The sequence below is a fragment of the Natrix helvetica genome (genome assembly GCF_964273705.1).
Source record: "Natrix helvetica genome assembly, chromosome: 1".
Lineage (NCBI taxonomy): Eukaryota > Metazoa > Chordata > Lepidosauria > Squamata > Natricidae > Natrix > Natrix helvetica.
In genome coordinates, this window is record NC_138548.1 from 269,186,802 (window position 1) to 269,214,165 (window position 27,364).

The window sequence follows — 27,364 nt, forward strand, 5'->3', positions numbered from 1 at the left end:
GTCCCTGAACTTCTGGTTTGCCCGTAGGGCGGGTTTGGTTTATTTGCACTCCGGAGGTTTTAGGGAAGCTTCTGAAGCCTCCGAAGGGACTCCCGGGGGGGGGGATGTTTTCGACCTCCCCATGCTCCTATAAAGCCTCTGGAGCGTGGGGAGGGCGAAAAATGGCTTTAAAAAAGGCTGAACTCAGCATGCGTGCGCTGGCCAGCTGACAGGGCAACGCCTTGCGTGCCCTGACAAATGGTTCGGCGTGCCACAGGTTCACCATCCCTGGGCTACCTTGTATATGCTTGACAAATAAATAAATAAATCATCATGCAAAAAATGTCTTAGCCCACAGAAGGAAAGATTGAAATTGGAAATCATACCTGAAGTGCTTTTAAATTTGACCAATGTTCTTCTTGTTTACAGATGATCAGTAGAATTGAATATGTGCATACAAAGAATTTTATACACAGAGACATTAAACCAGATAACTTTCTAATGGGTATCGGACGTCACTGTAATAAGGTCAGTCTAACACCCTTTTTTGCATGAAAAGAGTTGTCATAAAATGCAGTTTATTGAAAAGTTGTGCTGCTTGAGTTAGCTATTGGTTAATAGTATTCATCAAGAGATGAGATTTTCAGTGATACAACTGCAAGCAAATCATATGATCTCAGCCTTTGTTCAGACCTTAATTAAGCAAATCAGTATGTTATATAACCTATATTTCTTTCCATACTTAAGTTATTTCTATATAAATATCCTTTTAGTCAAAATCAATGAATTACAGTAGCACAGCTTGCCATAAACTGCGATTTTGTATTGTTTGCTTTATTTTCTAGCATGGTGGATTCTTGACTTCCAGTTACCTAGATTTTAATTGAGTAGAATCAATTTATAAAGAAATATTGATTTGTAATACTACAGAGCCTTGTTTATGCAACTGCTTTCTGTGCGATCACAAGCCTGTGGAAGTTCAGAATGCAGTTAATGGGTAGGTATAGGTTAACATTTGCTTACTGAATTTTAATATTTTATTGGATTTTAAGTGGGGGTAGAGGGGGATGATAGAGATTGAGCTGGAAATGCATGTTTTTTGAAACTTTTGGTTGGAAATATTCTTGGCTAGCTTGTGAGAGTAAACTGTGATACTTTACATTGAGCTCGAGCAGACAGGCAGCATTGGCAATGCATTTAAAGCATGCTGGTAAATAGAAATTATGAAGTTTGGGTAAATTTATGTGAACTGAATCTATATTGGCAGCAACATTCCCATACAGATTGATTCTTCATAAGCCATCAGCGTTTACCTTTTTGATATTAGCTATAAAATGTTACCTTTGTTTGCCTGTATGAATGCCAACTTGGAGCCATTACTTGAGAGCAAAATCAAACCAACAACCACCTGTTGAATTCTGCTTTAAAGGCGTTCAGTGAAGCATTAAACAACTTTGGGGAGTTGGGGTGAGAAGAAATTGCAATAGTCAAATTTAAAAGACACTGTCAGTTCTATTTCTATTGAACCTTATCTCTAAATTTCACATTCTTGTTTCTTTAATGCAGTCTTTCAATTTTCTGACAAGAACTGGAAGTATAACTAGAAAAAAATTAAACCAGTCTTGATTTGATATTTCCTCTCTTTGGGCCATTTCTCCATATACTTTGACAGTTATAGTGAGCTGGCATTGCAACACTTTGTTTTCTTACGATGTGGAAATGTGGTCTGAAAATGTGCTTTGTTAGGTGACTTTATTAGAGTCACGTTGGATGATGAAAAAAAGGACCACATTTTTCAGTCCTAGCAGCCATTTAGATAAAGAGTGACAAGCATTAAATTTTAGATGCTCATTCGATGTTACAAATAATCCTCTACATAAGCTAACCCCCTTTGTTTAATCCACACAGAATTTAAAGCTTTAAAAGTGTGAAATCAGCAGTTTCTTTAAACATTGATATGGTTTTCATCCTTTATCCCAAAATACAGATGGATTTTGTATCACATGTCCATTGTTTTAAGACATGGTATGGTTAGTGAGGCTGTTTTGTTAATCATGTTCCAATAAATTAAGTTCATAATAAACTAAATATAGGCAATACAATTGGAATGCTTTATTTCTAAAATTTATTTTTAAATGTTATGTGTTAGGAATTGTCTTATTCCTAATATATGATCTTCTTTGAGCCTCTCCTACAATAAGCCCTGCATGCTTACGAAAGTGAACTTAAGGTGACTAAATGCCTTCTACCTCTTCCTTACTGAAGATTTATTTTCCCACATGTTGTTTGGGGGAAGGGCAGTACATATGTAAAAGCCAAAATTACTTTTTATTAAGCCAAATATTGCCATTGCTATCCTTGTTCAAGGCAGTGTCATTTTAAAGTGGCATGCTCAAATTTATCTTGCCACATCTAAATTTTTTCTCTATCTTACGATTCTCCTTTGGAAAACTGTAGTGCTTGGTGGAAGAAGGATGGCATTTGGCTACCCTATTCTTTCTCTAACGCCTCGGTGTTGCCTGTCTGCGCCAGCCATTGTTGCAATGTAAGCAATACTGTTTGATGCACTGCCACCCTCTATTGTTTGTTCAGTGTTTAGAATCTCCAGTGGGGAAGAGGAAAAGAAGCATGACTGTTAGTACTTCTCAGGACCCATCTTTCTCAGGATTAAACCAGGTCTGAAACTGTCTCTATTCCAACCTCAATCCCAACTCATATGCATTTTATTTTATTTCGGAAAACATGTAGGTTTGCAAAAAGCACCTTATGTTGGCATTATTCAGACATACTTGGCAAACATGTAACATTACTAAGCGCTTGTTGTAAGATAAAAGGTTCTACTTTTATCCACGTTAATATGATTAAGGATAACGGCCCAAACTTTGTATTAACCCTAGAAGAGTAGCTCTGTTCTGAAATATGACAAGGAGGATATAGAATGTATTGTGAAGAATTAGAGATGCCTGTGAGTGCATGGTCTGTTAGTAGGTCTTGATGAGATTTGCCTCCCTCTTCATTAATGCGATCAGTGTGTTTGGGAAAAATGCACTTTTGATGGGAAGACTCGAGACCTACTATACTTTTTCCCCAAAAACATGCTTAAAATAATTATATCGTATTAGATTTTTACCAAATTTTAGTTAGTGGTTTCTTAGCTCCTTAAATAGCTGTTTATTAATTTTATTATGATACTTTGGGCCCATGAATTTAGAAATGTGACAATTGGAATAGTTTTCATTTTATGCAGCGTCGTTATATGCTGTATTGTGGATCAAATTACAGTACCTATCTAATTTATAACATTGGACTTGTTCAAACTTCAATATAGCCCCAAGCTGGGCTTTAGGATTTTATAATATATCTTTCTGCAGAGGAAGAGAATGTTAGGAGACTGATCTCAATTGTCATAGGAGTTGGCTACATACAGAAGAACAAGAGATTAACAAGTCAGCTGTTTAAACTGAATTGCTTAATCGTGGTTTTATTTCCATGCATGATCATCTGTTTGTATTTAATAAAACTTTTTTTTAAAAAAACAGACCTGAAGTGGAAAAAAACATTTTAGAAATAAAGTTGGCTTAAGTCCTTTTCTTTATTTTATAGGGGTAAGGTAGAAGGGCAAACATGGAGACTCATTGAGTTATTAAGAACCATTTGGCTTGATCTGGTCATGCCAGAAATGTTTTAGTACCACATAATAATTGAGCCAGTGTACAGGCAGTGTCCTATGCTAATTAACAAGGAAGTGATACTTCTTGTTCTAAAATTGATTTAGCTAAGTATAAAATAGATATATTTTGCACTATAAATAACAATATCCTTTTTGGGTTAAAATGTGCTATCTTGGAGAATATAATAGTACAAATAAGAGCCCTTATCCCAGAGTAAATAGCAAAAGCACTTTGCCAGTTTCAGATTGGAACCATTGAGTTTCCTTTCTCTGTTCATCATTCCAGTTCTGACTGGGTTTCCTTATTTACTCTGAAACTAAATCAGCAAGATTCATGCAGACCTTCATGAGGGGAGGGGGAGAGTAAATTAGGAAGATTTGAAAGCAGTAGCTTGGAGAAGTGTGGTATATTGGATGGAATAATAGCATATGTAATCTCAAAAGTACTATCCTCACTTGTAACCAAAGCAATTTAAGAGGAAGTGTTATTATGTTGCTAAGTAACTTTGCTCCCTAGCATTTTCCCCAGTAATGAAGCATGGCTTTGGTGTTGTCAGATTGTAAGAATATATCATCATGGAAAAGTTAAATGGCAGAGTTATTTCCTTGCCATAATGTATCCTTAGCATTAAATCAAATACTTAACGCAATTGAAATCTGATAAATTCATTTTTAAAATACTTGATGCCATAGAACTCCAAAATGGCTTTTTTATAATGTTTTAAAATACTCTGTTAATGAAGGTGTATCGCAGATGATCTGAAACATCTCAAAACTCCTAAAAGAAAATAGCCATTCTGGTTCATGTGAAGTAATTGTTTTGCCAAGTGCTTTTTAAGAGCATGGTCTTTCTATGCCTTGTATTCATCCAAATCAGAGACTAAGAAAAAGAAAATAAATCTCTGAAAATTATATTGTCAATTTCTTTTATACCTTTTAAAAAATCATAATGTCTTTCCTGCTTTGTGCTAATAAAGAGAAGGATCTCATAAAATACTAATTGGCCTACTCATATTTCAACATTATAAGGTGTACTTATTTGAATCAATTAGTTATTCTGTGTTTTGTCCTGTTTTCAGGTCCTCTATCATAAATGGTCAAGTGTCATCCATCCACATTCATCTATAACATAAACACAAGTGTTCAGTTAACTTTAAATCCGGAGTCAACAGTATTATGCCTGCGACACACTAGGATAGCACTCATTGATCTTCAAAATTAATACTTTTAAGATTGAGCAAAATCTTGTGGGATATCCAAGTCAGTTTTTGTGCTTGAGATGTCAGTAAATGTTAACCATTTTTTTTAACTTTTAAGATGTATTTTTAAAAATAAGTTCTATTAGAGAAATGCTGGTGTGTGACGATGCCTGTTGACCCTGCTTTAAAGTCTTTCTTCCTCTCATTGCATCTAAACTTCTTCACTATGGCAAATTGTAAAGGCCCAACAACTATTTATTTACTTGCTTCCTTATTAAACAAACTAATAATAAAATGTTCCTTAAAGACACTAGTTACCTGAACATCTGTTAAATTATTGTTTTCCGTTGTTTTCTAATTTTAGTTATGTCAATTATTTGGTGCTTTTACTTTAGGAAACATTTTTTCTCCTTTTTTAAAAAATCTCTTTTTCTGTATTAGCTTTAGATATTTTACAAAAAAATGTACAGGAGTTTTAGTACACTTCCTAAAATTGCCTTGACTCTAGACCAGTGATGGCAAACCTTTTCGGCACCAAGTGCCCAAACCGGACCGTGTGTGTATGCTTTTGCGCATGTGCGCCGGAGCCTCAGAAACTCAAACATCAGCTGACAGTGGGTATGCGCTTGCCTGCCACCTGGTCTTCTGGTTTCTGGTACGCGCATTTGTGCTGGCCAGCTGGTCTTCACGCGCGCCAGAAATCAAAAGACCAGGTGGCTGGCATGCGCACCAGCCAGCTAGTTGTCAGGTTTCCGGGGCTTCGGCGCATGTGAAGGTCAGCTGGCAAGCGCGCATCATAAACCAGTAAAGCAGCTGGCAACAGCACATCTGCCCACAGAGAGGACTCTGCGTGCCACAGGTTTGCCATCACGGCTCTAGACTAAACTCTTAAAAATTGTCTTACTCCAGTAGTCTAGTCTTAGTTTTCTATAGAACGAAATAGATATTTTTTTTAATTAGACAATCTATTTTTCCGAGTATAAAAGACACCCTTTTCCCTCAAAAAAGAGGGTGAAAATCTGGGTGTGTCTTATACACTGAATACCACATTTTTGGCCTCCCGAAATCCCGCCCCCTTTTCAAAATGGCCGTGCATAGCCTTTAGGAGGCTTCCAGAGTGCTCCTAGGAAGGGCAAAAATGAGCAAAAAATAGGTCGTTTTTGGTGCCCCAAGAGCATTCTATAAGCCTCTTAAAGCTATTCATGCCCTTTTTTGACAAAAAACGGGCCTGTTTTTGCAAAAAACGGGCAGTTTTAGGGAGGGCCTGCAGAGTGCAAAAACTTCTTTTTAATTTGCCTCTTCAAAATCTTGGTGCATCTTATACTCCGGTGCATCTTATACTCTGAAAAATATGGTATTTATTATACTTTTAATTTGCCACATCTAACAACTCCCAGATTATTTGTAACTGAACATTTTAGTTAAATTTAATTACTTTAATTAGTAAAATATAAAATAAATTATTCTGTGACACTTTGGTCTTGAATTAACATATTCAGATATTTTTTGATAATATGAAATAATGCTTCAGTGTAGTAGAAACAAATTATAGCAGTAAGTGGCAGAAAAGCAAAATTAATTGAGAAATTAACTGAAAACAGTTTCATAAAACAGTTTCACTTCGAATATTTTTGTTTTTTCCAAGTAGATGAGAAAGTTAGGTCTGTTTTATATTTTATTTTTCAAGTAAGAATTATGAGTTGTGATTTTGTTTTCCATTGTCTTTAAATTATAATTGAATTGAATTTTGTTGGTGTGAATTATCTATTAGGCATATACTTAAAAGTTCTGATGGTATTTCCAAATGACATCTGGAAATTTGAATCTATTTTATCTATTTTAAAGTTATTCCTTATTGACTTTGGGTTGGCCAAAAAGTACCGGGACAACAGAACAAGGCAACACATACCTTATAGAGAAGACAAAAATCTCACTGGTACAGCTAGATATGCAAGCATTAATGCACATCTTGGCATTGAACAGAGGTAAGTATCCAAGCGATTTCTGTAATTAGATTAGGAATTGTAAAAAGTTAAACTCCAGAAATTTCTGAATTGTTTCTAATGGCCCTTATCAATTGTCAGATAAAGAGGCTGAGATAATAGTTTAGTAATATTGGGAAGACCACACATTTCCTACCAGTGCCATAATATTTGGGATCTTGAATAGCCATTTTAGCACACAAAAAAGGAAAATTAATTTAAATGTTCTTACAGTAGAGCAAATAGCATTGTGTACTTTATAGACACCAAAATATCCATGGAAGATACATTTTTTATCTATCCATCTTATACCTACATGTTGCCTTAACAAGTAAAATCATTTGATACAACTAATTAACAACAGAGCAAATATCTAACATAAAACCACCCTTAGATTGTTCCTACAAAACGCCAATATTAAATAAAAATGGAAAAACTGCATCAGAAATAGCCTACGTTTTCAAGTTAAAATTATTTCTTAAAGACCTTAAAACTTAAGATTTCTTTGTTCTTATCCGCTGAAGATATTTTTGTTTTCAAAATAATTTTATTTTGGGTGTATTTGGTATTAATTTATATCTAATAAGATTCTCAGCCCTGAAATACAGTACTTCAGATGAAGTTAACTTTTTCCTTAACAGATCAAGAGTTTTCATATACATTTCATAATATGTGAATCAATACCTTTCCCTTCATTTTAGTGATAGTTTTGTAATTTTTAAATTGTGTTCAACTTCCTTTAAAATAGTACTTTTGGACTTAGCATGTTTTCCGATGCCTTTGTTGGCATTATAGTATCAATCATCAAGCATAAACATTGGATTATTTCTGGAATCAGTATTTTTATCATACATTTTCAAAATTCATACGGTTAAATTTAGCTTTTGGATGTTTTCAGTTATATTGAAGTTAGCATTTGATAAGGAGAAAAATAGCAAAATAAAAACTTGGATATGCAAAATAAAAACTGGTATGCGGTTTTCTGTAATAGTTAAGCAGTTTGCTAAAATTTGAAGTGTATTGCTATATCATCTCTAAGAAAAACAAGAATTAGAAGAATAAGATATGCATAATTTCACAGTTCTCCAAATAAGTTTGATAAATCTTATTTATTACTGTTGGATATCAGTGTGTTGCACATTTTACTGACAGTTCATTTTCATAACTTGTTGAGACCTGAGAAGTAATATTATGCAATTTATGAATAAGCACATAAAACTTTTTTCCTCAGTCGTCGTGATGATATGGAGTCATTAGGATATGTATTGATGTACTTTAACAGAACCAGCCTGCCGTGGCAAGGATTAAAGGTATGTTAAAAATTTCATACAGAGTTGTAAAACACCATACTAAAATATTGGATGAACAAGCACAATATTGTATATTTGTAATTCAGATACAATTGAATAGATATACTCTCTGGCATGATACACATACCTACACATAGGTATAAACCAAGTATGGTCAAGGCTGCTTCTTTTATTTGCTTATTTCTGACAAATACTTTACAGTTAGAAGATGCTCGGAGAAAGGCATTAGGGGTAGGATAGCCTTGAAGGACAGTGTGCAGTTTGAATAATGATTTGGAAAAGTGGTCCCTGTCCAGAGAACTTTGGTTATCCTCAGGCCTTGCTCAAAGTACTGCAGCCTCGCCATCTTCAGGACGGTGGATTGCGATTTAAAAAATGAGAGATATGCATGCATATACTCACATTAATTGAGATAATGTACTAGTGTGTATGTGAGAGAGAGAGAAATCTGTTGGTACTTATAATTCAGATGATGATTTTGAGTATATTGATGGTAGAAAGCAATTTGTGCTAGCAATGTTAAGCTATCAGATGCAATCTTAATACCAAGAGCATTTATGAGATTTCTATATTTACTCATAACCTGACTGTATAGGAAAAATACTAGAAACAGCCATATAATCCTATCATGAGCTAATTAAGTTGCAGTAGAGCATGTAAGAAAGATTTTTATTCTTTTTGCAGTGAATTCTGGAATTTGGTAATTTCCTTTAAATTTCCCCTAAATTTTTTAATTTAGATAATTAAAAAATTACCGTATTCCCCCCCCCCCAAAAAAAAGTGGGGGAAACTGTGCCAGTCCTTTGGTGAATAGCAGCTGGGCTGTGGCGGTGGGGTCCTTTAACACTGCTGAACCCCGCCTCTTCTGTCTTTTTCATTGCCTGCCTCTTCTAGCTCTTTTCTGCAGTGCAGGGATCAATAGGCAGAGCTGGCACATGAGAGGATACCTATCTGGTCCTCTCAGGCTCCACCTGATTTTTTTTTCTTGTTTTCCTCCTCTAAACCTTGGTGTGTCTTATAGTACAAAAATACGGTAGTATTGTTCCATTTATATATATATCTCTCTCTCCATATTTTCTGCAGGCTGCAACAAAAAAGCAAAAATATGAAAAGATTAGTGAAAAGAAGATGTCTACTCCTGTTGAAGTTTTGTGTAAGGTACAAACTGTTTTAAAAAAATTTAAGCCTTTGATAATGAATCATTTTCTTTTGTAAATAAGCCAATAATGTTGGAAGGTATACTTAATATTATATAGATGCTTAATTGCACGCACTAGTAGAATTTTCTTTAGTTATAACTGATCTATCTTTAATTTTGTCCATTACTTACTATTTTCCTAAAAAAGAATGGTACAGAACTGAATTTCTGAGTATAAAAATTGCGGGGATTCTGCCTCCAACTCTTGCTTTGATTTCTTCTGTTTACAGGGATTTCCTGCAGAATTTGCAATGTACCTGAACTACTGCCGTGGCCTGCGCTTTGAAGAAGCTCCTGATTATATGTATCTGAGGCAGCTATTCCGTATCCTTTTCAGGTTGGTCTTGTAGGATACTTCTTGAATATTCAAATAGAACAGTTTTAACAACAATCGTTGTTCACATGGTTAGCTTGGCTAGATAACACTCTATCATTATAGAGGTTTGGCTGAAAATATAAAAATATGTAAAATAAATTTGGATATACTAGAAACAGACTTCATTGGGAAGAGGTCCTTTACTGATACTGTATCAAAATGATTTTGTGACTGGGTAGCCCACCTTTTATTGCTCCGTGATGTCTGTTTTATGATTGGCTATATTGGTCATATCAGTTATTTTGGAACTAAGCAAGCTGTACTCTGCAACAACCATTTTAGGAAGTATTTTCTTTGGTCTACAAAGGTTGGTTATATGATAATTTAGTCAATTCAACATAAACTACACTTGAAATTAGTATTGTGCTGTAACCGTTAGTGAATTTATTTATTTTTTGCAGTGCTGAATTTGCTCAAAATTAATGTTGACTGCAGAGGAGGTTAAAGTGAGTGATCAAGATCGCAATAGTCATACATGGTCATTTGCAGAATTGCAGAAGTTTATCTGTGCACTTAGTGCAGGGGTCTGCTAAAAAAAGAGAGAAATGGGGATGAAGATTGGTATTTCCCCTTCCTCTATTAACCAGTTTGAAGGGTTTTATACACTATGCATGGGACTCTTTCTACTCAAGCCAAAGCTTCTGTGCATTTTTTTAGAAGTACAAAGGACTTTGAAAGTTGCTGCAAGCATAGTTTAATTATTAGCCACCACCCTGCCTAATGTTCAACGTTTTACAAAATGGTACATTTTGAATGCCAGTTAAACCTGCTTATGCAACAGCAATTCAAGTATTATATTTCAGTGATGGTATTCTTACTTTTTAAATTGTACCCTCTGTAGGACTCTGAATCATCAATATGACTACACATTTGACTGGACAATGTTAAAGCAGAAAGCCGCACAGCAGGCAGCCTCTTCCAGTGGGCAGGGGCAACAAACCCAAACCCCCACAGGCAAGCAAACTGACAAATCCAAGAATAACATGAAAGGTTAGTAGCCAAGAACCAAGTGACGTTACAGACCAAAAATGATAAACACTAATTTGGATCCTGTTGGTGATACGTGTTAGCTCAAGGAGGTCATTAAAAACACTTATTTGGCTATTTAGTATTTAAAAAATGGACGTCCTTGGAAAATTTGACTACTAACTTTAAACCAAGTGTCCTTGTTTTCATATCATTTCTTTGGGTATGTTGGGTCATTTTAACCACTGCATCTTCTGCTCCCTCATTAACCCCTCTTCAAAATAAGCTGGCTTGGTGTTGGGAACATAATATGAACAAAAATCCTGGACCTAACATTTTAAGGATGAAATTTTCTATTACTTTTTGTATTGGGCCGTTATAGATGCGGCTTTGGTATGGGTTTCTTTGGGGGGGGGGAAACACTCCCCTTCCCCAGAGGTAAACGTTTTCTTTGAATATATTTCTCCTCCCCACCCTGGTAAATGACATCAATTTTAATACGGACAATCTTAGGAGGCAGCATGTACATTATTAAATAAATAAGTAAAATTAGGTTACTTCTTTTTAAAAAAAATTAGGACATAGACAGTTTCAGCATGATGACATACATGATGTATTCTCTGAATAGTGTAGCTAACAATGTTACAGGGAGACGAGAGTTCCCATATTCTTCCACAAACGTCAAACCTTTCTCACCCCTCTCCCTCAGTAAAAGACAAGAAAGATAACGATCAGACAATTTAGGAGGGTGGGTTAAATTTAGGCAGAATCTATCAAATATATGTATATATAAGGGATGGGGGAGAGAAAGTAAACAAATTCAACTGAAATTAGTTCTACGTTCCTGGGGGCTCTGTCTGTAATTTTAATTATAGATCTATATGAGATTTATTGACAAAATAATAAAAAGCAACTTTCTGTGGCAGCAGGCAGTAAATGGATCACATTTGGGAATATTTTAATTATGTTTCTATATCTGTAAATAAGATGGGCAAGCACACAAAATGCAAACAGTGTAACAAAGAAATGCAAGCCCTGAGTATCCAAATGAAACGCCATGAGGCTTGGTCCTCTTTGAAGAGAACTGGAAAGGAAAACAAATCAAGTCTGCACATGCAAGATCTTCAGGTCAGTAAATATTGTTGTCATAATTTTTCAAAATTGGGAGTTTACTTTTCTCTGTTTTGAGGTTGGTTTATTTTTTGAATTGTGTATAAATAAAACAAATCAGTGCTTCCATTTTTATTCAATTGAAATAAAAAGATGCACATTCCTCTTATAAGTACACATATAACAAAGAATGTGTTTAAAAAAAACACAGTACTAATGATGCTTTTTTTTTATTTAGGAGACTCTATACAGGACTCTGATAACTGACTGCACACACCATTTTCAATCATATCATCAGTGCCCACCATTTTAGAATTACCTGATTAAAAATATTTCAATTACATCAAATATGTCAGAAATTTTTTGAAAAAAGAAAAACATTTAGCTGGAAAAAGAAGAATAGAAACCTACTATCCACAAATAGGCATAGATAAATTTATGATAACAGATTACAGCAAGAGGTAATTGATGACAACAGTGTCTCTCTTTATGCAGCAGTCCCTTTTTCTTACGGATGAGAACATATCGTTGATACAATACACTCTCTTTGCCAGGATGCAGTCCATCAGAGCAAAACAAAGTTCATAAGGAAATTATTGGATAAAACATATAAGAAGATAATACAAAAGTGTGCAAATCTAGAAGGAACCTCTATTGGTTGAACTATGTGATCATATTCACAATAATCCAATCGTATATGTTTTGAATCAACAGAAAAAGAGGATTGTTTCCTTACTTAAATTATTGAGACATAAATGTATGTATTATTGAATGCTAGCAAGAATTCCAAACTGTAAAAATATTTTATTAAAAGGCTAATATGTATTTTTGTCATAATGATGCGAAGATATCAGAATGAAGATACAGAAATCAAGAAAACCAAAACCAATAAAATACCACTTTCTGGACTATCCTTCAAGCTATTCCAGAAGTAAGGATAATAATGCTTATAGCCAGTATTATAGAAAAATTATAGCCAGTATTTTGAAAAGATGGGACTAAAGCAAACCTACAAACATATGCAGTCTCCTTGAACCTATCCCCTTAGCTCTTTGAACTAAGAGCAAGAAAATATTGTTTCATTTTGGCTGTTTTGTTGAAGTGCGAAAGGAATTGACCAATATTTTAAATTAAATCTTCTAAAGACAGAGCTAAATGCAGACATTAACATGAAGTATTAATTAGGAGAATCTATACTCATTTTCTTCTCATTGTTTTCAGTATTCAATATAGAAGAAATATTTTTAAGGAAATATAAAGGATGGCCAGCAATTAACCCATCAAAATGGCTGTAAAGCACTGTGAAGTGGTATATAAGTCTAAGTGCTATTGATATTGCTAAAATATACCAATTATACTTAGTTTCATGCCTAGTCAGATCTATTTAAGGAACATTTTTTTCTTTAAAAGTTTTAAAAGCAATATTCCTGTATTCGATTTCAGACTACTGGAATGATAATCCTTTTATCTAACAACAGTATCCTCTATCTGAACTTTTAAAGAAAAGTCTTTTCTTTCTTTGCATTCATTTTAAATTCAGAAGTAATTTGCGATTTGAAAAGAGGAAATGTTTTTTTCCAGTTTACAAATCATGAGATTTGTTCTACCTGTTCTACTTGTTTAAAATAGCATTTTATGTGTATAGCTAACTGTTCAGAGATATGTTCGTTAAATATTGTTTGAATTTATTGAAAACCAGAATAAAACAAGTTAATTAATTTCACCTAAATTGTAAATAGTAGTGGTAGTAGATATTTTCCTAGTGACTACACCAAAAAATCCTCTCAAACGGCACAGATTTGAAAGAAACATCTATCTTGTAGTAATGTGCATAAAATGGGGAAAGAGATGGCTTAATTGGAAAGAGGTGAAGAGAAGGAAGAAAGGTGTTTCCACCAGTGGAGTTGCAAGTGGAAGGATTATGTTGGAGAAGGAGGACAAGGGCTGGAATTCGTGACTGATTGAGATCGTGTTAGCAGGAAAAAGAGTTACATAAAACAAATACTACAATAATTATATCTTGGGGAGGGAGGTGATGGTAGAAAGTGTGAAAGTGTATTTAATCCTTGATTTACGGCCACAATTGAGCTTGGGATTTCAGTCATAAATCGCTGCAATCATTTAAACAAGGCAGCCCTGTGTTTGCCTTGCTTTGAGCTCTTGTCATTGTGGTACTGGTTCTGGGAATGCAGGAGGCCCTGTGCCCTCTGCATGCAGAAACTTGCCACGAGACCAGAAGCATCAATCGGCTAGGCCCAGCAGAATGCGGACCCTTCTGCCTGTGCAATTTGGAGAAGGAATCTTCCAAGCTAAGAATGATGGCAATTACTAGTGCTTTATCTTCCAAAGAGGAAAACGCTAGTGAGGCTGGCATTCTGAAAGGCTCTGAACCTCAGCATTTTGAAACTTAATATATTAAGTTACATGTTATACAACTCAAGTTGTATCAATCCATCTTTCATATATATCCCAGATCATAATCTGGAATGTCTCAGTGAGGCTTTTTTAATTCCATTGTTGGTTGGCTGGTTGGTTGGCTTTTTGTTTTGGTGAACAGAATGCCAGGAATACACCAGAAAATATGGTGCTGCAGTAGATCATCTTGCTTGATATCTGTATGTTAAAAGGAAAGACAAATTATATTTCTTATTCTATAATGTTATGCACACAGCTAGATTTCTGTTATGGCAGAGGCACCATTCCCATTGGAATTTTGAATTAGGGCAGATTTATGGAATTCGGATGATAGGAACAATAAAACAGAGTTATATTAAAAGCTTTTTAAATGCAAAGTATTAATTTACAATTGCTACTTCAGTGGGTAATTCAGACTTTTTTCTCATTTACAAATTATTCATCCAAGAATGAAAAATCAGAAGGAAGATGAAAAAGGCTGTTTGTACACTATATGAGTAAAAATTGCTAACTAAAAAAGTTGGAAAAACACTAATATAATCCACTTGAAATAGTTAATTTAAAGGACTTAATTTTCTTTACAGTATCTCTTTACATATGGTATGGTACAGGTAGTCCTCAAGTTAGGATCACAACTGAGCCCAAAATTTCTGTTGGTAACAGAGACAATTGTTAAGTGAATTTTGCCTCATTTTACGACCTGTCTTGCAACAGTTGTTAGGTGAATCACCCCAGTTAAGCTAGTAACACAGTTGTTAAGTGAATCTGGCTTCCCCATTGACTTTGCTTGTCAGGAGGTCACAACATGATCACATTACATCAGGAAACTGCTGCTGTCATTAGTTGCCAGGCATCTGAATTCTGATCACGTGACCATGGAAATGCTGTAATGGCTGTAAGTGTGAAAAATGGTCAGAAGCCACTTTTTTAGTGGTTGTAATTATAAACAGTCTCTGAATGAACTGTTGTAAATTGAGGACTACCTGTACTATATTGGATGCAGATTTACCTATTAAATAAACAACGTATCGAGAAAAACTCCAAAGGCTGAAGTCTGATAACTACTTTAATGCAAGTTAATTTTAGTTGCCAGTCTGCAAAACGTCACTCTTTTTTACAGGACTGCATTCAGATGGGAATTGATATGCACATAGTAGCTAGAATAATCAAAATGTTAAGTTTATTCTGATTTGAGTATTTTGTAAGGAATTACCAGTCATAGCTTTATGATTGTGTATACCTTTCCAGACTTGTGTATTCTGTAGTGCTTTGCAACTTTGCTTTAAACAACTGGACTATTTATCTATAAGGAATGGTTAAGTAAGATTTTCATCACCCTTTATTGAACTTAATAATTGTTCTGACCACAGTATTATTTTCTCTAAAATACCAGTGCGATAGGTACTGAATGTACTAGGTGCAGCCTCATGTATAGTTTTGGAGGAGGATGTCGTTGATTTTTTATTGCTCTAGTATTTATTTTGGCTCAGTATACAACGTAGCTGCCTGAGTGTAGTTGGGCAAGATGGTCATGGAAACATCCATATCTGATTTTCCAAACAAATGATTGGGGGGGGGGGGGGGGCTAGAACATTATCCTAGAGACAGTGCTTATGTTTATTTATTCTTCTACCTGTGATAACCAGCTTAAGTGTCTAACTCATATCTGGAAAAGATAGAATTTAATGAAGGCTGTAACCTTTATTTAAAGTACAATCAAGAGTGGAAGGTGAGTCAGTATGGTTAAGTTGCAGCTTATTCGAACTGCCCTTAAATGCCCTTATGGGCAGAGAATCCTGGACTGATATGAAGTCTCTAGTTCAAATACTTCTCAGTCAATGTGGTTGGATGGGTGAAATGTTCAAAAATTTGCTCTGAGGCCACTAATTTTTTATTTCTCTTTTTTATACTTTTCCTACTTTTTAAGCTGTGAGTCCCCCAAAGTTGACCTATAAATTGTACAGATAAATTAAATCCTTCAATTATAAAGATGATTCTACTTGAGGTAAAAACTGATAAAAAATACCATTTTTAGAGATCTAGACTCAACGGAAAAAGACTAGAGACAGTTAAGTATCTTATTTCTGCATGAGTCTGGAAAAAATGAGCTTCCTTTTTGTCTTTTTCAAAGCCTTCGCAGCCTTGATATTATCATAAAGCAGAACATTCTTTAGAATCATTCTTAAAAGTATCATCTAACATTTCTTTATTAAACACTTTCTGCTAGGCAGGTCAATATTCCATTTAACAGACATAGCAAAAAAGAGATATCAGTTTTAATTGAATGTCTGTTAGTGATACATAGAAAAGGATAACTATACAATTTTGAATAGATGGAAAAATGTATTGTAATGTTTTTTCCAGACATATTCGTCCCAGACAGCATTGTAGAGTGGAAGATATAGGTATAATGACTTGCTCCCAAAATTCTAGTGAATGGTCAGAAGATATTTTCATCCTGTCTGCTACTTTAGCTAGGGAGATTGCAGCTCTTTAACAAAAGATAGTACAGGCATTTTACATCATAATCTGGAGCCAGAAGTAACCTTTTTTCCATTTAATTTTCTTAACCTATCCTAGCTTTCCATTTCTTTCTTTCATTATTCAGATTTTAAGATTTTTTCCTTCAATTGTAGAAATGAAAGATTTCCTGTAATTTCACAGCAGTGCAGTTCAGTGTTGATTGGAGCCTTTTGGGTGGAAAGTAACAAACTGTACACTTGCAGAGAATGTAGTTATTAGATGTCAACTGTTTTTAGGTAGCTTTCATCTAGATATTACTCTTGGCAGTCTTAACATAATTGATTTTCCATAGCCATTGATATTTTGAAAGACTACATTCTTTTTTAGAAATTTAAAACAATTATAATACCATTGTCTAATTTTATGTTCATTTGTTTGATACAATGCCTTGAACCACGTAACAGTAACTTTCTTGTAATTTTTAAGCAACAGCATTAAATGGCGATAGGATTTGTTTCAAAGTTTAAGGCTGTTTATTAAGCAGGTGAAGTAACTCAACTCAGTTATAGACAACATGAAATGTAACTGGATCATGTAGTAGTTCCAGTAAAATGGGTTGTTATTCGAACAGGCTAGAACTTATGTAGGTAATAATATTGTCATGCTTATCAATCTTCTTTCTGGGAATAGCTGGATAATGCTGTAGATCTCCTATATGTGCCATTTTGGAATGACAAGATCTATGCTTTTACAATTTTGGATATATAGAAGATGTATTTCCATGTACAGACTGTATATTGAAAATAAACATACATACAAACAAACAGCCTATGTGGCAACGTTATACTGTTATCTGTGAATCTTACTGCCAATCTTATAGTATCAACTTACATATATTTGATTTTGGGTTGTAAATGTTAATTAAATGAGGGCAACTTCAGATGATGGAACTAATATGCAGTGTAAACTGCTTTAGTTTATCACTTTTCTGCAGGACATTATATAGTGTATCTGAAGTAGTTCATCAAAAGATATGCCCTTTAGTAAACTATATTAGGAGTATGATTCTCTTCTGTATACATAGGAGACATGTGAAAAGTCTGTTTTTAAATATTTAAACCATGACTTAATCAACGTGATGCAGTATTTGAAACTGGCAATATGCAAAATTGTTTTTAAGTATACTTAATTAATTCAAAAGGATTCTCAACTAAAAATACTTTTTGATTGGCAGCCTGAGCATAATTGATCTTCCATGGAATTTGATACAGTTGCCAAATTAACAGTGTTGACCTGTCAAAAAAGCTGGTGGCTGGGTGCGGTTTTCCTTGAAAAGTAGGGTTCTTGCATGTTTTTCTCTTGGTGCATAAATGGGACGCTCAACCTGGGGGCACTACTGTCAGTTACGGAATAAAGCACTTACCAAGTGGAAGATCAGTCTAATTTCAAATGGATTTCTTTCCTATTAAAATCACAATCTCTTTTAAGATTTTCCACTCAGTTGCTTGACTCTTTCCAAATATCAAAGTGTTTTGTTTGTTTTCCAGGTTTTTGAGCATGAAGAAGAGAACAGATGAGGCAGAGCTGAATGGAGCAGGATGTATCACCTCCCAAATCCTAGAAATCTTAGTTCATAAATACACATACCAGTGGTTGTGGGCAACCATCTACTTGATGTAAAGAACTTGCTTTCAGTATAAACTGGCTCTGGGCAGCACCATTGATGCTGCATCTCTGAGTTGTAGCAGCTGTAATTGTGAATATTACTGAGATAGTTGAACATGGTGTCCAGTTTTCTATTGCATTTTTTCAAGTGGAAAAATTAACCGAGTGGTTGACACACAAGTGGTGGAGAGAATTGTGCATATGCCAATTTTTGTAACCTTTTTACTTTGAACTACACTGCTTATGAGATCTCATTATTTTGGAAGAATGGCATGAACAAGTCTTCAGAACAGTTGCGATAATTGTAAATGCTCACAATTGTGCACTCCTTCTGAGTATTCCTCCCTGGTTCTGAAAGTTGTACACTTAAAACATTCATTAAATTGCTGGTAACTTGAGTGATGTAACAAGCCAGCTATTGTGGTAGTAACCAAAGATTCCAGTTTTAAGCATATGAAAGACTCTGCCTGCTTACCTGTGCATAGAAATAACAGCATCTAAAGTGAAGACAAGAGAAATTTAGCGACTACTAGATTATCTTTAGGACTTTGCATTAACTCTATAATGTTATTGGTATAAAAGGAGAAACAGCATATTTGTCACAAATTTAGTTAACATCCTCCAATTGAAACTCTATGTAAAAGTTGCTTTGATAAATGTAATCACTGTAAACATCTAGAAGATCTGGGATTTTGTTTTTATTTTGAAATGGGAGCATTTTTGTTTACAAGTTCATTAAAAACTAAACTGTTCCTATTAGGAATCTGTTTTTAATTTGCCTTGATAATTTGCAACTAAATTAGACACCACCTTTTTTTAAAATGGCAGTTACAATACCATTTGTTACAGCAACAGTCCTGTTTCTTAATCATTTTAGATCTAGTGTTGTAACTCTTCCTCACTTTTGTTTTTAAATAAATTTTGTATTTGTTTTCCTGATGGGGAGGGGCACTCTTGCATTTTTATAATCTGTTGCATTGATACCCAGTCTGCTGTAACAAGAGATCAGATGAAAATAAAGGAATCTTTTCAGACCCATTGCAACAGCTTACAAATCCTGCCATAACTGCATTGGCTAGACTCTTTATTTTTTGCAGATTTAAAATGGTATGAAAAAGGAAGAATGTTCTTTTGTGTTCTTGTGACACAAATATGACAGGTTTACTCTTGGTCTCAGGCAGCTTCTCACATTGGTTACTGGTTACTACCTTAGGCTATCTTTTCACTCCAATCCAGCTGAAAAATATTCTTACTGCTGGTGATTCATATAACAGTGTAACTTACTCCTTTATAGCATGTCAGAATAAATTTTAAAAGTTGTCTGAAATTACTGCCAGATGCCTATTGTGTACATGGTTTTTTTATGACTTGCACATCTCTTCTGTGTTTTATCAGATTATGTCCCAGTTCATATTTCAGTATGAGACATTGAAGCTCCTTTAAACAACTCCTTTTTCACAAAGTGATTACTTATATTTTATACTATTGTTATTTGAGCATGGATACTTGGAGGGCAACATTAAGATATAGAGTGTGCAAATTTTTGGATATGCTTTGTACAGTTTTGCTCAGGTGGGGTTTTTTTTTCTTGAAAACAAACTTAGAAATTTCTCAAAACTCATTCAGGTTATATAATTCTTATGAATGTAAGTTTCATTTTCTTTAACAATTGAAACTGTATAAATGATGGTGAAGGATGGAAATAATAAATTGCTTATATATGTAGTTGAATCCTACTAATGGAAGATGAGGCACATATAAATATATCCAGCTATTAAAAGCAGAACTTCACATTTTTATAGTAGCTAAGTTCCTTTCAGGGAGAATATGCTTTATCTTAGTAAGATGCTGTATAAAGATTTCATTGTCAATACAGTATGAAATAGCAAAATGCACACAAAACTAGACAAAATGCTTCCTGCTTGTGGATTTTGCACTGATAAATTCCTAACTTGAAAATGACCGGATGGATTAGTAGTTTGATATTATTAAGGAACTTTTATATTGACCAAAACATTAGTTGCAAAATAATGGGGGGGAGGGAAGAGTTATCTATCCCAAAACAGTGCCTGCTGATTTTTTGGCAGGCTATTTCTTAGTCATTCCTTCTCGATCATTATTAATTTTATTATTTTAATCTCAGGATTAATAACATCTAGACTGATGATAACAGTTAGTTAAAAATTAATATTTGAAAGGGACGGCTGATTTAAATGGCTCAATGTAGCTTTGAATTTTTTCCTTTTATTGAATATACTGAAGAGTTAAATATGCTAATAAAACTTGATTCAGAGAGCTAATGCTGGTTCTCTAATTGCTATCAGGTGACTACAGTAGTTGTCTTTAATCATGACCGGTAAGTACTGAATGTACAGATTGACATTCAAATAATGGTTGGATTTTAGTTAACAGATTACATACTAGAAATGGGCAGAGTACATTTTTCATGCAGCAGAATCTCCCTTTGCTTTCCCCTGCATGGGATTCCCCCGGTCTCTAGAAAAATGTATTCGTATTTCAGATTGAATTTAGAGGGATATGTTTGGTCAATGCAAGATTAACTCATATTTCTTATGTGAAGAACTTTTACAACAGTGAGTTGGATTAGGCCTTGGGCCATATAACAGTGAAAAACAATAATAGGACAAGGAAAATAAAATCTCATGAGAATAAAACAAAATGTTTACACAATATTGGATATAAATCCTTCTGTATTAAAGTATCCGATGAGTGAAATGTCTAGTTTCAAGAGTCTCAAAACAAGAGATTGTGCAGCACGTACTTGTCAAGAGAAAAAAATATATACAAAATAAAGAGTATCAAAACTTTTTTTTTTATAACTCGTAATTGGCTATTCGTCAATTAACTTGTCTCTTGGAGGTTTCATGTTTTTCTGGTTTTGGTTTTTGGAGGATATTTATTTATAAAATTTATTGCCCACCCATGTTACTACAGGGTAATTCTGGGCAGCTAAATATTTGTGTTCCAGAATTATCATTACAAAGATATAACCATCTCTTTACAAAGAGCAAAATTTGGCTTGAATGTAACATACATGCAAAATAATTATTGGTCTGGAGAATTGTTGAACGTGAGAAAGTAAAACTATTATAATTCATTCAGGTTTTTTTAAAATTTGAAAATGACTGCCATTCTACCTGAAAGAAGTGTTACACACAACCCATTCTATAACTGTTTTTGCTGAAATTGGAAAGTTTTAAATAAAAACTTCACATCCCAGATTCACTAATATTACTGCACTACTACTACTTACTTACTAATGTATCATTCTAGTAAAAATCATAATGCTTAACCTTTAATGGTAATGCAAAGCTACGTTTGACCAGTGTCGAAAAAATGTTGGACTCTGATTGCTTTGCAGTAGTGCTTGAAATTTCAGCGTCCACTGCTGAGGAAGTTGACTCTTGAAAAGGTAAGTAGCAATGTCATAGCAAGAAATCACATGCAGAACAGCTGAACAAATTACTTCGGAAGGGTTTGTTAAGAACTGCACACTATTCCTTACCAGAAATATTTTTTTTTCATTCTTAAAAGAGTATTGTATGGTTCTAGATTATTTTTGTTCAAGTACACTGAAGTAATGAAATTTCTATCATATTTCTGTAGAAAACTGCTTTAAAAGCACGCATATGATAATCAATGTATAATATCCTAAGTGAAAATAATGTAGAAATCACAGGTCTCAGTAAAATGTTATTAATCAGTTACTATCCTTGTGCGTTTGATTTGTAAATTTGCCTGCTGCGGGGATGTACAATGGTGTTGCAGATTTAAAGTGTGTTTCTGTGGTATTGTTAAGGATTAGAAATAAGCAGTAGCACCTAAAAATAATTACCAACAAAATAATAATATAATCGTTTTTAATTGTCAGTCGTCACAGAAAGATTTAAAGTAAGTATATTTGGGGAAAGTGTGTTTGTATAGACTACTTGGAACAGTTTCATGCTTATATCAATGGTTCAATTTAGCCGGTTCTATCCGGTTCGGGCAAAGTGATGGTGGCGGGAAGCTCCACCCACCCACCCAGACGTCTTCACGTCCCGTTTTTGACGCTCTGCACGTGTGCATTTGTGAATCGGTAGCAAAGGTAAGTTGATTTTACCCCTGACTTACATGTTCACTAAAATCAGGGTGATGATTACTTATATTGCAGGATTGTAAAAGGCTTTAGGAAAAGGTGGTATCTCTATGTCAAACTCACGTCACAGCGGCGTCACGTGATGTATTGATACTTTTTTCCCCTTTGCAAAATGGTGTGGGCGTGGCCAGTGTGTGACGCTTCTGCCCACGGGCCAGGAGTTTGACAGCCCTGTTCCAGATATTTGAAGAACCTGTATTGCTATGTTGTTTGTTTTGCCAGTTTGTACAGATAATTATAGAACATAGTTTATTCTGTTTTCAAAAAATAAGAAACATCTTATTAAAACAATTAGTTTAAATCTGTATGAAACATTTTATGCAAAAATTGATAGACGTGGAAGCCTGGAAACATACATTCATCATATTTAGTTTTGTTGATGGTATAGGAAACCTTGCTCAATTCCCTTTCTTGGGTTTCAATATCTACATGAATGTATTAGATTCCCCCCTCTATATTCCATTAGATGGTATCTGTATTTTCTCTGGAAGATTAGGGATCTCTCTGAAAAGATTCGGCAAAAAAAGGAAGTCCTGGAACTCAAAGCTTTATTCTTGAAATTCACTCCTTCCATATATTTTATTTGGGTGCAATTGACAAATTCAGTCTTGAGTGGTAGTGCATGTTGGCATTATACAGGTTAATAAAAAGCAAGCAGTCTCCTAGTTAAGAACTAGTTCACTTGCTAATTATATCTTTAACTTAAATTTGAATGTAAGTTGGAACTCAGTTCACAGACAGATGGCATATTACTAAAAATGGCCAATGGTGTTATTAAGCTGACTTACTGCTGAAGCCACACAGTGCTTTCAGTAACCACTGAAAACCATTTGTACATTAAAAACATAGTTTCAGCAGTTCCTAAAAGGATTGCACAGCCTCAGTGGTTGAACTTTTAGTTATAGGCAGCCCATTTGTATTTAAGGGTTGTCCTTAAATTGGATGTTCTTACTCTGGGAACTTCCTGTATACTGAAGTCTAGTCTCCAAAGCAGCTGATGCTAATGGCTAATCTTATAAAATAAACATAGATTCCTGTATTTTAGAAGATAGAGTCAAGGTATGGAGTATGGTATGTTTTCTAACAAAGAAACACACCTTTTATATAGGAAGAGGATGCTAAGAAGTCAGGCTATTACTGGTAGGCCTATTAGCAAAATATTTGTGTTGACAGTGATTCTCTAGCCCTGTCCAGAGATGTTATACAAACATAAATCCCTTTGAAATAAGAACATGCTTTTTCACTGAGCTATATCACTTTCTTGGAACTAACAGGTCCCAGATTGGATAAAGTCCCAATAAATTGGATGATTTATTACTCTTCACGGGTGCTTTTATAGCATGGAGATTTATGTGCCAATTCTAACATAACCATCCTTAAGAAAGCCGTTTCCTGAAAATTCCAAGAGAGGCCTTTACAATTTCTAAAATGCTTATCTGGCTAATTATCCAACAACTTTACATTGATAAGTGATTCCAAGATTAAAACACCATACAAACAGGTAAATAAATAAAAAGAGAACTAAGCACACTTCTGAAACTGAGTTTCTCCATGCAATTATCAGGAGTTGAGCACTTTACTAACATGATAACTAGGCAGGAAATTGTCTCCTTCCAGGAAAGACATTGGGGCAGAGCAATTGAGATCAAGTACTGCTTTTGACAAAATCCTTCTGTTCCACACAATTTAGGACTTTCAAAATGAATCTACATAGGATGAGATATAATTGCTGCAAGGCTCTAACTCAAATCTATTACCTGATTCAATATGTAAGTAAGCATAATACATTGTTTTGCTGCAATAAATTGTTCTGGAATACCTTTCTTGGATCCCATATTGCCAATCTTTAAAAATGTCATTTTCCTTAGTGTTACCTACTAGGCTAGACTTTGGGCCTTGCTTGTCTATGTGAAATCCGAATAACAGTATCTCCCAGGTTTCATGCAGTTTATCAAGTCATCCTAGATGCCAAGAATTGACTAGGATCTTCTATATGCAATGAGTATATTCTTCCGTCCCTTCACCTAAGTAGAAAAAAAAAACTATAGATTTATAAAAGTGGACATTATATGAGGAGAATCATGTTAGTAGCAAAACAATGAATCAAGTGGTACCTTTTCAGACAAAAATCAAAAGATGCAAGCATTCTTGAGTTAAACCTCATCCTATGTTTCTGACAAAGCTGTGGCTCAAAAGCATAAGCCTTTTAAGAAATGTTTTCTAATGTCCTTGTATTGTTTCACACAGGTATTGGTATGGTTAGTATTTATCAGAAAACCTATATCACTAGCAAGGGATATTTGACTGTAGGACCACAGATTGTGCTCTTCCATGTATAGTAATCATGAATTATTAGTAGGGATTTTCCCCTCTGCATTCCAGGAAATTCAAATTTAATTCTCATGAGAATTACAGGTGAAACTCGAAAAATTAGAGTGTCGTGCAAAAGTTCATTTATTTCAGTAATGCAACTTAAAAGGTAAAACTAATATATGATATGGACTCATTACATGAAAAGCAAGATAGTTCAAGCCATGATTTGTCATAATTGTGATGATTATGGCTTACAGCTCATGAAAACCCCAAATCCACAATCTCAGAAAATTAAGATATTACATGCAATCAATAAAACAAGGATTGTACATAGAACAATATCGGACCTCTGAAAAGTATAAGCATGCATATGTACTCAGTACTTGGTTTGGGCCCCTTTTGCAGCAATTACTGCCTCAATGCAGCGTGGCATGGAAGCTATCAGCCTGTAACACTGCTGAGGTGTTATGGAAGACCAGGATGCTTCAATAGCGGCCTTTAGCTCTTCTGCATTGTTCAGTCTCATGTCTCTCATCTTTCTCTTGGCAATGCCCCATAGATTATCTATGGGGTTCAGGTCAGGCAAGTTTGCTGGCCAATCAAACACAGTAATCCCACGGTCATTGAACCAGGTTTTGGTGCTTTTGGCAGTGTGTCCAGGTGCCAAGTCCTGCTGGAAAATGAAGTCAGCATCCCCATAAACCTCGTCTGCGGGAGGAAGCATGAAGTGCTCCAAAATCTCCTGGTAGATGGCTATGTTGACCCTGGACTTAATGAAGTACAGTGGACTAACACCAGTAGATGACATGGCTCCCCAAATCAAAACAGACTGTGGAAACTTCACACTGGACTTCAAGCATCTTGTAGTGTGTGCCTTTCCATTCTTCCTCCATAATCTGGGTCCTTGGTTTCCAAATGAAATGCAAAAGTTGCTCTCATCAGAAAAGAGGACTTTGGACCACTGAGCAACAGACCAGGTCTGTTTTTCTTTATCCCAGGTAAGACGCTTCTGACGTTTGTTGTTCAGAAGCGGCTTGACAAGAGGAATACGACATTTGAAGCCCATGTCCAGGATCCGTCTGTGTGTGGTGGCTCTTGACGTACTGATTCCAGCCTCAGTCCACTCCTTGTGAAAGTCCCCAACACTTTTGAATGGCCTTTTCCTGACAATCCTCTCCAGGCTGCGGTCATCCCTGCTGCTTGTGCATCTTTTTCTTCCACACTTTTCCCTTCCCCTTTCACCTTTCTATTAGTGTGCTTTGATACAGCACTTTGGGAACATCCAACTTCTTTTGCAATTACCTTTTGAAGCTTTCCCTCCTTATGGAGGGCGTCAATGATGGTTTTCTGCACAACAATCAGGTCAGCAGTCTTTCCCATGATTGTGATTCCTACTGAACCAGATTGAGAGACCATTTAAAGGATCGGGAACCCTTTGCAGGTGTTATGGCTTAATTAGCTGATTAGAGTGGGACACTTTGACCCTAGAATATTTCATCTTTTCACAATATTCTAATTTTCTGAGATTGTGGATTTGGGGTTTTCATGAGCTGTAAGCCATAATCATCACAATTATGACAAATCATGGCTTGAACTATCTTGCTTTGCATGTAATGAGTCTTATCTCATATATTAGTTTCACCTTTTAAGTTGCATTACTGAAATAAATGAACTTTTGCACATATTCTAATTTTTCGAGTTTCACCTGTATAAGCAAACCAGTTGTAGACCATAAGTTCCTAATTCCAAATGTGGCTTCAGCTGTGAACTATATGTAGCCACCATATCAAATCTATAAGGGTGACCTTATAAAATTTCACTCCCAACTTCGATATCTTTTTTCCACAGATTTCCTGAACAAAATTTAACAATGACCATGCTTATGAGACTCCTTGAGCTGTTCCTAAAATTCTGCAAAAGTTCTTATGTTGAAGATAATACTCCAAGTGATTCCTTTCCTCATCTAGGTACCAGATATGAGGACCTGCAAAGCATGCTTCTGTACTATGGAATTCCTGCCTTCACTTAATAAACAACCCAAAATTTAAAATAAACAGCATTATATTACTTTCTCCTAAATTATGGTTAGATTTAGCATTTTATTAGGTCTCAGAAGCAAAAGGGAGCAAAAGTGTAGCTATGCATTTTTAAAGTCACATAAGCAAGCTTATATTTCAAAGCCGAGGTGAAGATGTCTACTCTTGCTGGCCTCCTTCCATCATTCTTTTTAAAGAAGTTAAGGGAGGAGGACATATCTGTTACCAAGTAAATGACAGGAAATATGCATTAGCTGGCTCCAGAATATACTGCCCATTAAATCTTTAATGGGAGAATGGGATTCAGCAGCTGGCCAGCTTATAAAAAATGGAGCTCAGTATCCCTTTCTCAGGGTTGCCTAGAAACTAGTCAACAGAGTAATGAATAACTTGAGCAAAGAGATGATGTCAAACTTTTCCTGCTATCAGTGCTCAGCTGTTTCACCTTCATGCATTCATCCCAATAGCTTTGGGAAGTGGGAAGAGAATGGGTTCAGTACACCTAGGCTCTTTCAGAGTTAAA

The 27,364-nt window shown here is 35.0% G+C and overlaps 1 protein-coding gene and 1 long non-coding RNA gene across 5 annotated transcripts in view; both read left to right on the plus strand.

Moving 5' to 3' along the window:
• The window catches only part of CSNK1A1 (casein kinase 1 alpha 1), a gene marked incomplete at its 3' end in the record, with an annotated part of 36,475 nt that extends 16,804 nt beyond the window's left edge, over window positions 1-19,671 (plus strand). Inside the window, exons 4-11 of one of the 4 annotated variants that reach the window (XM_081937904.1) lie at window positions 409-507; window positions 2,572-2,655; window positions 6,694-6,833; window positions 8,062-8,140; window positions 9,224-9,298; window positions 9,569-9,675; window positions 10,556-10,704; window positions 18,216-19,671. In XM_081937904.1, coding sequence (XP_081794030.1) covers window positions 409-507; window positions 2,572-2,655; window positions 6,694-6,833; window positions 8,062-8,140; window positions 9,224-9,298; window positions 9,569-9,675; window positions 10,556-10,704; window positions 18,216-18,223 — 741 coding nt within the window. Of the gene's footprint in view, window positions 1-408; window positions 508-2,571; window positions 2,656-6,693; window positions 6,834-8,061; window positions 8,141-9,223; window positions 9,299-9,568; window positions 9,676-10,555; window positions 10,710-18,215 lie in introns of those variants that run through there. The other 3 variants (XM_081937906.1, XM_081937905.1, XM_081937907.1) reach the window with 3 other exon arrangements.
• A 3,163-nt stretch (window positions 19,672-22,834) lies between these two features.
• Window positions 22,835-26,859, plus strand: LOC309384402. The gene is made up of 2 exons (XR_014174050.1): window positions 22,835-24,261; window positions 26,654-26,859. It is a non-coding gene; the product is annotated as an uncharacterized lncRNA (long non-coding RNA).
• Window positions 26,860-27,364: the final 505 nt, after the last annotated feature.